Below are 12923 nucleotides of genomic sequence, written 5' to 3' on the forward strand. Positions count from 1 at the left end.
CCTAATCCCTACACATGAGGCAACCAGATGTTAGATACAACCAGAAACTCTGTATTGAAACAATATAAAAAAATAATAAAAAAAAAAAAAAAAAAAAAAAAAAAAGACAATATAAAGTTCACACATTTTGTAGTGGCAGATTTTTCACTCATACCCTGAGGCCGAGCAGCCCCATTCTTTAGCTTTTAAAACAAAACCAAACTAAACCACAACACAGAATCCCACTTGTCACACCTACAAAGAAATATCTCTTTTGAAATCATCGTGCAATCTCTTTCTCAATAAATTGACGAATCAGACTTCCATTTTCTCTCAAATCTGGAAAAGCACACAATGGTGGTCTGATAGGAGCTCATAATTCATTGGTTTTGTTTTACCAGGGACAGCAAGGTGGCTCCTTGGGTAAAGGTGCTTGCTGAGAAGCCTGATGATCTGAGTTTGAGCCTCTGGAACTCACCAGGTGGAAGAAGAAAACCAGCCCCCACAATTTGTCTTCTGACCTCTACACATGCATTATTCCAGACAGGCAGATGGATAGACAGACAGAGAGATGGACACACACCTCCCCAAACCCACCCCTACATGAATTTTAAAAAGAACAACCTAATAGCTGTGTGCAAACATTAGAGTCACACCAAGCCTAGCTGAAACAAATGTAGGAGTGGGCAGTGAGAAGGACAGATACTGAGATGTGAACCAGTAAAGATATGGTTCTGGGGTTTCCTTCCAGAAGCCACAGAGCTGTCTGGAATGATTGGCTAGTGAAGGGCACACAGCTGCTTAGAACCAGCACGACTGCCAGAGCATGATGTTCAAGTCCTTTCAGGCAAGTCTTTATGTTTTAGATTTTAACATGAGTTTATGTGTATGTGTATACATGTCTAATCAACAGCCATGAGAGAAAGCCAAAAGCAGTAGTCAGATTTCCTGGAGTTGGAGTTACAGGCACTTGTGAGCCACCAGATGTGGGAGCCTGGAATAGGACTTGAGTCCTCTACAAGAGGAGCAAGGGCTGGAACTGCTGAGCTATCTCTCCAGCCCCATCCTTCTGACATTCAACCCAGACCATTTGCTTGCTCCTGAGTCCTGGATCTCATCTACTCTCATATTGCCTGACTCTTCCTTAACAGGTCAGTTATGCATCTTCACTACCCAGCCTGAGTGACAAGATCCAGTTTCCATCCTTCATTCGNACCCTGACTAGTGACCTCACATCCTCCCGTGCAGTTACCCAGCTGATAATTCACTTTCAGTGGTCCTGGGTGATCATNCTNGCCCANGATGATGACTTTGGGCAGCAGGCCAGNTCTCTGGCCANTCAGNNGCTNANNNCAGCTNGTGTGTGCATTGAGTATCACCTTCATGTCCCTTCCCATCAGTCCTTGNGGAAGATTGAAGAGACTGTCCAGAAGATGCAGAAATGTACAGCCAGAGTTGTTCTGGTTTTCTTGAGCAATTCAAATTTCCAGCTCATCTTGTATGGCTTACTGGCTGTCCCTGTCTCAGGACAGGTGTGGGTCAGCAAAGGCACTCTGCACATGGCACTTGCCCTGACCATTCCAGGCATTTCCCAGGTGTTACAAGGCACATTTGGCCTTCTGTATCACAGCAGCAGGGCTATTGGCTTCCCNGAGTTCCTTGCTCACCTGCGTCCCAGCCAGACCCCAGAAGACATGTTTATAAAGAAGTTCTGGGAGTTCACCTTTGATTGTACATGGCCAAACCAGAATAGCACAGTGACAGAGGGTGTCCTGTTCTGCACGGGGAATGAGAGTCTGAAAAATAAACAGCATCCTTTCCCAGAACTGAGCAATATTGATGCTGCTTACACAGCTGTGTACAGCATTGCCCATGCTCTGCACAATATGCTAGCTTGTGAGCCCCAGGAGAGGAAAGGTACAAACTTTCACAACTTCTATTCCTGGCAGGTAAGAGAGACATGTGTGGAGTGGATGGTTCAGGGGTGATTGGGGAACAGGCAGAATGGTTTTTGCTAGGCTATGGAAGTGCTGCAGATTTGGCATGCTTCAGTAAGGAAGTCCTAATCTTTGCAAATGAGAGGTATTTGTAAATGAAGCTGCATTGGGGGAGTCCATGATATCTGTGTGATCTCAGATGAATCTGGTCCCTGCAGAGATGCTTCTGTACAAGTACAAGATGCCCAGTACAATTTAATTTTCCTATAATAGTAAACTTTTTAGTGTCCCAAATTTGAGCTTAGATATACAGTGGATGCTTTTAGTACTGGCATTCTGAAATTCAGAATTTAAAAAGATATCAAATTATATATATATATATATATATATAAATTTATATATATATTTATATATATATATTTAAATTTATATAAATTTATATATATATATATTTATATATATATAAATTGTGTGGGGACATACGTATGTATGTAGGCATGCAGGCCCATGTGGAGGGTATGTATAGGTGTGTACACACATGTGGGAAGTTCTGAGGATGATGTAAGAAATTACTCTTCAATCACTCTTCTACCTTATTCTGTGGGGCATGTTCTCTCACTCAAACCCAGACCTTGCTGAGGTGGCTGGTTCTGCTAATCTGCCTGCTCTGGGTATCTCCTGTTTCTGCCCTCTGAAGCTGTAGTTACAGAGGGACTGTCACATGCACCCAACATTTAGGAGGGTTCTGGGTAGTTAAAGTTCTATCTTGAAGCTTGTGTGGCAAGGATTTTAATGCCTAAGTCAACTCCCATGTTCTTACCTTATTTTCTATTTATACTATCATTTTATAATTTTATACACTTTAAATACATTTTGGGCATTTTCTCCAAGTCTCTCTCTCTCTCTCTCTCTCTCTCTCTCTCTCTCATCTATCTTTTCCAATCTACTCAGTGAAGCATAGTCCCAGATCTTCAAGATGATCCTTGGAAGACGTATTGCTCACTGATAAGGTAAACTGAGGGTGGTGCCTAAGGAGGGGTTATCTGTTTTTCATAACCTTTTGTCAGATTATCTGAGTCTATACTGTGTGCTTGGTGAATATACTTTTGAACCAGAATAGTGATAGTTGGCTTTTTGGCCAAGATGGACAGATTAGAAGTTACAGGAGGTCAGGCTTGATGACCCATGCCTGTCATCTCAGTACACAGGAGATTGAGGCAAGAGAGTTGACTTCCAGGCCAATCTGGACTACACAATAAGATACTATCACAAAATACCCATATATGCTTGTGGTGATAACTGTGTGTAATCTAGGAGGAAGATGTAAATGAAGGAGTGATGAGCAAGTGAAGGGCTGAGTAATGCCTGAGAAGTTCTGTCAGGAAATACCCGAGGTCTGAACCAAGGATAAGAAGTCTCATTGCTGGAAAAAGTGATAAGATTATAGATGGTAGAGACAGCATGTGCCTACACCCTAGAATGGAGACAAACAGGATGAACCACAAGTGTGGGGCTGAAGGAGTGTGATAGATGTGTCAGAGTGATTGGGAGGCTTCGGTGGACTGGGGCCTGTCTGTGGAAGGCTTGCTAGGGTTTGGAGTGTAACAAGTATGGTGGGAAGTTTAAGAGAGTAATGTACAGCCAAATGAGATCTTGGAGCAAGCATCACATTGTGATGTTTTGGGTTTAATTTTAAGGTTGGTGAGATGTCTCAGTGGGTAGAGGCACTTGGCCCCAAGCATAAATTCAATTCCTGTGTCTCACAGGGCAGTGGAAGACAACGTTGCCAAGGGTATCTCTAAAATCTCCAATGTGTGTGAGATAGTCTGAGATTCTCTCTCTCTCTCTCTCTCTCTCTCTCTCTCTCTCTCTCTCTCTCTCTCTCTCTCTCTGTCACACACAGTGTAATATGTTTATTAATTTAGTAAAACTAGAACATTTTTTGTGAGTTCCTGAAAATATCATAGGACCGTGAGCTGTCATATGCCTAATGGAGACAGTTTTTTAGTTCAAATGGCTGTGTGTAACTGCTGAGGCTATTTGCTGTAGTCCTTGGACAGATCCTGTTCAGTGTTCCATGTGTCTCTTCCTTCCCCAGCTGCTTCATACCCTCAGAAATGTGTACTTCAAGACTTCTGATGGAAATAAGATTATGTTTGATGCCAATGGAGATTTAGTGACACAATTTGACATTTTCCAAGGGCAGAAGACCCCTGAGGGTGCATTTAACTTGGTTCATGTAGGCTTGATAGACCCTCAAGCCTCTTCAGGGAACAAAATGATGGTCCAGTTGAAGGAGTATCTCCAAGTGAGTTCTCTGAATGCAGAGATAACTGTTGTTCTAGTGTTTCAAAGTTTCTAGGAAATTCCAAGTCCAGGCTTCCTCATGTCTACCTGTACGTGAATTCCATGTTGGCTAGTGCATTTGAACAGATTATGCTCTTCCCTTTGAATGATACTGATTGACCAGCAATAATGTATACGCATCAGAGCTGGGGTTGGAGAGATGTCTCAGTGGCTTGCTATGCAAGCACAAAGTCCAGACCTTGGATCTCCAGAATACTTGTACATGCTAACTGGGTAATATGGCCCACCTGTAACTCCATTCCTGGAAAATGGAGACAAGGAGATGCCCAAACTAGCTAGTAAGGCTCACCGTAACATTTATCTCTGGGTTTTACTTTGAGCCTCAATGTGCCTAGTGGAAAATCAATGAAGGATGATTCCCAACATTAACCTAGGGCCTCCACTGCCCTATGTACATACATGCACATAATACCATGTAGCTGCAAAAGTACACATACACATATTTATACCATACATGTGTGAAAAAAATGAGAGAAAAGGACATACTAGACTCCCAAAATAGCATCTGCTTTTTTAAAAAAAGAGTATTATCATTATCTGTGTTTGGGAACTGCTCTGTGAAGAGGAAGATATTGACTCACTAAGCCAACACCTTCCCATGGGCCACCTAGGAAGTAGACTCAGCAGACACTTTCGGGTTACTTGCTGTGATAAATTTCCCCATCCATGACAAGTACCTGAAAAACAGTGTAAAGTGAGGAAAGGCTTTTATTGAATCATGGTGTGTGAGGTCCAAGACCTGATAGATCCTTTGCTTTGGGGGTGTGTGGTTGAGGCAATATGTCTTGGCAGCAGGCATGTGTGGTGGAAGAGGTTCCCAATTCATGGGGCCCAGTGAATGGGAGGTAACACTATAGATAGATTAGATAGGTTAACATATTACATCTTACCAATGTCTAGCCCCTGAGTCACACTTCCTCCAATTAGGTCCCATGTCCTATTTCCTCCTCCTATGGGGAGCCCTGCTAATTAATGTTGCAGTCTACAATAACTGGATAGCTCCTCTGAGCTTGGCACAAAATGTAGGACTTCCTTTACTAGCAGGGCTTCCCCCTTCTCTGATGTTGTCTGGGGATCCTGACTTTCAACATCCTCTACCTGGAGAAGGTTGAGTAGTCCTCGGCAGATCTACAAACTTCCTTCTCTCCCTGATAAAAGAACCACTCAGCAAGTACCTGGGATTTCTGGAATGCCTCTCAATACAAACGCACCATCCATAGAACTTTAAACTCTAGGCAACAATTTTCATTTATCCTGAAACTCCTTCCTACTCTCCAAAGTCCATATATATCTCTGGTTAATCCTGAATAAAGTAACAATAATAAAAATATGTACACAAGCTAAGATTGTCTAAGAGAGCTGTTTTATTGAAGACAGTCAGAAAAGGCCTTTGTCTATAAGAGCTATCATACTAAGATCCTCGGACCTCATCACCTCCAATACAGCTGAAACAAGATCTACCTGAAGTGGAAACTTAGGGAGTTTTTGAGAGTCAGTTGTGTTAAAATGTGTTTTATTGGGACAAACATATAAAAGAATGTTTGCCTGAAGTGGACACAGGTAAAAGACTAAGACTCATAAAGGAATGTTTAGTTAAAACAGACACAAGAGAAAAGATGTTTTGCTAAAACAAGCACATGAAATGACATATGATAAAGGATTCTTTGCTAATGATACACTTATATTGTTCCACATTACATTGTATAGTTGAGCTCCATACGCTGAGACACCATAGGGAAAAATGAACCAAAAATCTTCTGGTGGTATGTTGCAGTTTCTTCTTGCTTTTTTGGAGTTGAGCTAATTGGCAGAATGATGTCAATTGACACAAATGCACATGCTAAGACAAAACATGTGCTAAGACAAGACCAATGGAAGACATGATATTCAGAGGGTGTATAAAAATTGATGTACAGTAACAGAGACTGAGCAAGGCTTACATATAAAGCTAGCTATACAATGCTTGTTGGTCTTGAGTCTTCGCTGATCTTCACTGCATTGAGAGAGACACAGCTGAGAACTTCTCCTGGCATTCCTCCAGGTCCCTACTACTGACTCATGCTGAGGCATAGGCCTGGCTATCTCTGCTAGATAGTGTCACCACTGCTGATTTGTGTTTTCTATCCTCACTCTACTAAACTAGACTACTGAATTATCCATGAAATGTTTATGAATGGATTGGGCTGAGACTACTGGCTCCTATAAACTATACTGCTGATTTCCAAACAACACAGATGAAAATTACTAAAAAAAAACCCCACCCCATTTCTAAATAGGCCCCCTTTACCCCCTTACCTCTGGTGGGTAATGGACTAAAAGAAAGGTTAAAATATTTAAAACCCATAATTAAATATAAAATTAAAAAAATTAAAGTTACATCCACCCATTCCAGACTCTGCCTCATCCTTCCAGCCTGATGTACAGTGGTGTCTAGACCCCATGAGAGGGAGGAAGTAGAGGATGTGAAACAACAGTTGGACCCTGAAACACATACCACACTTGGTCTATAAAATAGTTCACGAAATTAGGAGTCCACTGAGGAATTGGTTCATTGATTAGGTCAGATGCATCAAGATCCATCATTCTTCAAAAAACCACCATCTGCTAACGAATGGTCCTACACAGAAGACTGGTAAACATTTGAGGTTCAAACACTAATAACTATGTTCCTTGTTACTAGGTGCCCACCTCCATCTGCAGTGAAAGCTGCCTTCCAGGGTTCAGTCAGGTACCCCGACTGGGAGCCCCCCACTGCTGTTTTGATTGCAGTCCATGCCCTGAGGGACAGTTTGCAGACCAAAGAGGTAAGGGCTTATGGGTCTGGAATCAGTCATTCACAGGGCACTGTGAGCTTCCTGCATTTCTCCAATGACTTAGTAACTATTCTACTGTTGTAAAGAGACACCATGACCTAGGCAATCTCTAAAAGAAACTTATTGAAATGGGGCTTAGAGTTTCACAGGCTGAGTCCATGGCTATAATTGCAGGACATGTGGCAGGAGGCAATCAGGCATGGTGTTACACCAGTATCTGAGAACTTAAGTTCTGGTCCACAGGCAGTATTAATGTGGAGAGTGGACCTGGTGCTGAATTTTGAACTCTCAAAGGCCATATCTTGTGGCACATCTCCTCCAGTAAGGCTGCATCTCCCAATCCATCTCCAACTATCCACTCTGTAGGAACCAAACCTTCAAATATATGAGCCTATGGGGGCCATTCTCATTCATACCACCTCTCCCATCTACTGATGTGTGCCAGTCTTTGTTTTCCTGTGGACTTAGGTAGGAACACCATTGAGAATGCTTCCCTTATACTTTTTCCTTGGTAAGTGCTTTATTGAGAAAGACAAATGAATGATCCATAATTTCACAGCCTAATGGATTGTCCATTGGCAAACATTGTAAAAGTAAGTGCTTTTCTATTCCAGCCCTAGATTTGAATAACAACACGGAGGCTTTTATATGTATTAAAAGCTTCAGTCACTATAGCTGGGTAGATTCTGAGCTATTCTAACCTGAGAATGCTGGCCTTGCTTACTTCCCAGCCCCATGTTCCATTATCTGCCATCTTGGCCTTGCCATGGCAATTTCTTTTTCATGTGTTTTCTAATGGGAGATGTTGGAGATGGTTTTGTGCTCAGGTGCTGATTGCTGTACCCAGCGATCTGGTTGTAGTCTAGACACTAACATAGTCAATCATGTCCTTCTCAATGATGTGCAAAAATTCTATTCCATCACCTCTGACTCGGCCTATAGCCGGGCAGAAGAGAATAGGATGGGACTTCAGATATCCATCAGGCATTGCCAAGCAATTGGAGAGTGTAAGAGAGGGAGAACAGAAGGACCAAGAGGATTCATCACAGGCTGGGATGTAGGTAGCTATAGAGAATTAGAATAGATGAATGTCTACTTATTACGTCATCTTTAGTTTACTTACTGGGAAATACAGTTCCATTTTGAGGTACTGATGGACAGGACTTTAACAAATGAAAAATTTTGGGTATAACTCTGTCTAAAACATTTGTTAATATAAACTTTTACTATTGGAGAAAATACCAGCCACTAGTAAGGTCACATAATTGAAGTGGATTGTGGCTGGTCAGTGTAGTCAACTCAGTGATTTCTAGGTTCATTAGAGATGCTGCCTCAACACCAAAGGTAAAGAGGGTCTGGAGAGATGGTTTCTCAGTTAGGAGCTCCCACATGATGGCTCACATCCATATGTAACTCCAGTTTCAGGGGACCTGATGCCATCTTCTGACTTTTGAATATACCACACATTCACATCATGTCCATATATATGTACAGACAAAACACTCAATAAGTAAAATAAAGTAAATCTTAAAAGAGTAAGTTGTTGAGACTAGGAAAATGGCTTTGAACACTCACTGTCAACTTTGACAACTTGAGCTCAGCTCCTGAGACTCATGTGGTGGAAGGAGAGGACCAAAGTCCTAATCTCCAGGTGCCCACCATGGCATGTTTAAGCCCCCATACATACATATACATACATATACATGTCAAGAATGCATAAATATATAAGCTATATAAAAATACTGATAAATTTGATTAGAAAAATAAGGTATGGGAAATGATTGAGAAACAATATCTGATGATAATCTCTGATCTCCATATGTATGTGCACCTAACATTTATACATGTATGCACACACAAACATGTCTACACGTAAACTCACATATATTAGGTATAGTTGTACGGTGTTATAGTCACAGCATTTAAGAGGATGAGGAAGGAGGCCGAGAAATTCTAGACAATCTGCTACGCAGCTACTTCAAGGCCAGCTTGAATTACAGGAGACACTGGTGTAAGACAGAAACAAAACCCTCACATGAAGCAGATACAGAGTATACGTTTTTTCTTTGTGCCTCTTCCACTAATATTGCCTATTCTAACCCTGTTCACCAAGAATAATTCACAAATATAATTACTTGATGGAAAGCCTGCAAGAGCAGGAAATGTTTAAGCTACCTTCCTTCAGAGCTAGTGTAGTTCCTATAGTGTTACAGAAATGGTGTCTATGTGTGTCCCACAGACATGAAGAGATGTCTTCTATGCCCCAAGGAGCAGTACTCGAGTCACACTAGAGACCATTGCCTGCCCAGGACAGAGATCTTCCTGGCCTTTGAGGAACCACTGGGGCTCATATTGGCTTTGGTGGCACTCTTGCTGGCTGGTCTGGCTGTCCTGGTTCTTGGAGTGTTCCTGAAGCACCGGGATACACCTGTGGTCAGGGCCAACAACAGAACTCTCAGCTACTTCCTCCTGATCTCTCTTTCTTTGTGTGCCCTGTGTGCCTTGCTCTTCCTTGGGAGACCCACTGTCACCACCTGCCTCCTCCGTCAGACCACCTTTGCTGTAGTGTTCACAGTGGCTGTCTCCTCCGTTCTGGCCAAGACTCTCACAGTAGTCCTGGCCTTCAGAGTCACCAGGCCACGAAGCAGGATCCAGGTATGCCTGAGCCCTGGTGCTTCAACCTCAGTGGTCCTCATTGCTTCCTTAATACAGGTTGTTCTTTGTGGGATATGGTTGGCTACCTCTCCACCATTCCCAGACAGGGATATGACCTCAGAGCCCCAGCACATTGTCATCCAGTGTCATGAGGGTTCTGGTGCCACCTTCTTCTGTGTGCTGGGCTTCTTAGGTTTCCTGGCAGGGTGTACCTTCTCTGTGGCTTTTCTAGGCAGGGGCCTTCCAGATGTCTTCAATGAGACCAAGTTCCTCACCTTCAGCATGTTGCTCTTCTGCAGTGTCTGGACAGCCTTCCTTCCCCTGTACCACAGTGCCCGGGGAAAGTCCACTGTGGCTGTAGAGATCTTTTCCATCCTGGCCTCTACTGCTGGGCTTCTGGGTGGCATCTTTATCCCCAAGTGCTACATCATCTTACTGAAACCTGAGAAGAACACTCCTTCCTGGCTAAGGCAAGGCCACCAGGTACAGCACAATAGACAGCTCCAGAGAAGGTGTCTGTCCTCAGGAGAGTCACTAGGATCAAGTACATGATTGTGGCTCACAGTTTCTTTGTGGATCATAAGGTATCTGAAAGACAGATCAATATTCAAGTGAGATACTTAGGACAAAACACAAATGACTTGGGTTTAAAGTAGACATATAAATGGTTACTGACTATTCTCTCCTTATGTATTGTTAAAAGTCCTTACCATTAAAGTTTGTTAAGCACAGCTTAGAAGATGTCTGAATGGGTAAAAATGCTTGCCAGTGAGCATGTCAACTTGAATCTGACACCCTTATAGCCACATGGTAGAGGGAGCAAAGTGACATCACTTATCTACTTGGTAATCAAAGCATACCCCTCACATGCATACCCACAAAATATCAATGCCAAAGTGCTAAAAGTATCAAGAGGTGATGATGATGATGTCGTCAATGTTTGCTGAGCACATGGGAAACTGATAGGTGGAACATTTTCTGCTTTTACTGTGGTTTCTTTTGTGCTTCTATATTTTCTGTTTTTTTTTTTTTCAGTAGTTTATTTATTCACTTTATTTTCAGTGCTCTCTCCCCCCCCCCGTCTCCTTTCATCAACCCCTCACAGTACTCTCTCTCCTCCTTTTCACCTCTGAGAATGATGAGGTCCCTCTGGGGAACCAACCTACCCTGGTACCTCAAGTCACTGCAGGACTAGATATATCTTCTCCCACCAAGTCCAAGTAAGACAACCCTATTAGGAGAAGAGGATCTACAGACAAGCAGTAGACTCAGGAGATGCCCCTGCTTCATTTGTTGTGTGACCCATGTGAAGATTAAGCTTCACATCTGCTTCATATATGCACAGGGTTGTGGAATTTTGGGGGACACCCGTGTCTAGCCCTTGCATGTTCTTTGGTTGTTCAGTTTGGTTGTTGGTTGTTCACTCTCTTGGAGTTCCCAAGTGTTTAGATTAATGGACTCTTTTGGTTGTCATGTGGAATCCCCCTCCCTCTGTGTTCCTCAGTCCTTCTTCCAACTCTTCCACAAAATTTCATGAAGTTCATGAAATGTTTGACTGTGGATCTCTGCATCTGTTTTGGTCAGCTGCTAGGTGGAGTCTCTCAGAGGACAGTTATGCTAAGCTCCTGTCTGCAAGCACAGCAGAGCATCACTTAGTGTCAAGGATTGGTTCTTGGGGTTTGCTTTTATGTGTTATTTGGTCTTTATTTCTTGCAGCTTTTAATATTTTTTCTTTTTTATGTACATTTAGTGTTTTGATTTTTATATGGCAAGAGGATTTTCTTTTCTGGTTAAATCTATTTGGCTTTCTGTAAACTTTTTGTAAATTTATAGGCATCTCTCTAAGTTATGGGATTTAAAAAAATGATTTTGTTGAAGATATTTTCTGGACCTTTGAGCTGGAAATCCTCCCTTCTTTTATTCCAATTGTTCCTAGGTTTGGTCTTTTCATAGTGCCCCAGATATCCTGGATGTTTCATGTCAGGAAGTTTTTAGATTTAACATTTTTATTGACTGATGCATCAGTTTCTTCTATTATATCTTCAATGCCTGTGATTATGTCTTTATTTCTTGTATTTTGTTGTTTATGACTGTAGTTCCTGTTCTCTTCCCTAGGTTTTCCTTCTCTAGGATTCCCCCAGTTTGTGTTTTCTTTATTGTTTCTATTTCCATTTTCAGGTATTGAATGGTTTATTTCATTCTTTCATCAGTTTAATTTTATTTCTGATATTTCATTAAGGAATGTACTCATTTCCTCTTTTTTGATTTTTTTATTGGATGTTTTCTTTATTTACATCTCAAATGCTATCCCCCTTCTAGGTTCCCTCTGGAAACTTCCTATCCCATCCTCCCTCCCCCTGCTTCTATGAGGGTGTTCTCCCACCCACCCACTCCTACCTCTCCACCCTCGATTCCTCTATACTGGGATATCTATCGAGCCTTCATAGGACCAAGGACCTCTCTTCCCATTGATGCCTGACAAGGCCATCATCTGCTACATATGCAGCTGGAGCCATGTGTACTCCTTGGTCTATGGCTTAGTCCCTGGGAGCTCTGGGGGATCTGGTTGGTTGATATTGTTGTTCTTCCTATGGGTTGCAAACTCCTTCAACTCCTTCAGTCCTTTCTCTAACTCCTCTATTGGGGACCCAGTGCTCAGTCCAATGGTTGGCTGTGAGCATCTGCCTCTATATTTGTAAGGCTCTCGCAGGGTATCTCAGGAGACAACCATATTAGGCTCCTTTCAGCATGAACTTCTTGGTCCACAATAGTGTCTGGGTTTTGTAACTGTATATGGGATGAATCCCCAGGTGGGACAGTCTCTGGACGGCCTTTCCTTTAGTCTTTGCTCTATACTTTATCTCCATATTTGCTCCTGAGAGTATTTTGTTCCCCTTCTAAGAAGGACCGAAGCACTGACACTTTGGTCTTCCTGCTTCTTGAGCTTCATGTGCTCTGTGAGTTGTATCTTGGGTATTTGGAACTTTTGGGCTAATATCCACTTATCAGTGAGTGAATACCATGTGTGTTCTTTTGTGATTGGGCTACCTCACTCAGGATGATATTTTCTAGTTCTATCCATTTGCCTAAGAATTTCATGAATTCATTGTTTTCAATAGCGGAGTAGTACTCCATTGTGTAAATGTACCACATTTTCTGTATCCATTCCTCT

The 12923-nt window shown here is 42.3% G+C and overlaps 1 protein-coding gene across 1 annotated transcript in view; it reads left to right on the forward strand.

Annotated features, from left to right (window-relative positions):
- LOC110315218 (vomeronasal type-2 receptor 26-like) overlaps nucleotides 1–10303 on the forward strand; it is an 11404-nt gene extending 1101 nt beyond the window's left edge. Inside the window, exons 2-5 of the mRNA XM_021189328.1 lie at nucleotides 1131–1928; nucleotides 4015–4251; nucleotides 6964–7087; nucleotides 9336–10303. Coding sequence (XP_021044987.1) covers nucleotides 1131–1928; nucleotides 4015–4251; nucleotides 6964–7087; nucleotides 9336–10303 — 2127 coding nt within the window. The remainder of the gene's footprint in view (nucleotides 1–1130; nucleotides 1929–4014; nucleotides 4252–6963; nucleotides 7088–9335) is intronic.
- Nucleotides 10304–12923: the final 2620 nt, after the last annotated feature.

This window comes from Mus pahari, unplaced genomic scaffold (assembly GCF_900095145.1).
Source record: "Mus pahari unplaced genomic scaffold, PAHARI_EIJ_v1.1 scaffold_9802_1, whole genome shotgun sequence".
Classification (NCBI taxonomy): domain Eukaryota; kingdom Metazoa; phylum Chordata; class Mammalia; order Rodentia; family Muridae; genus Mus; species Mus pahari.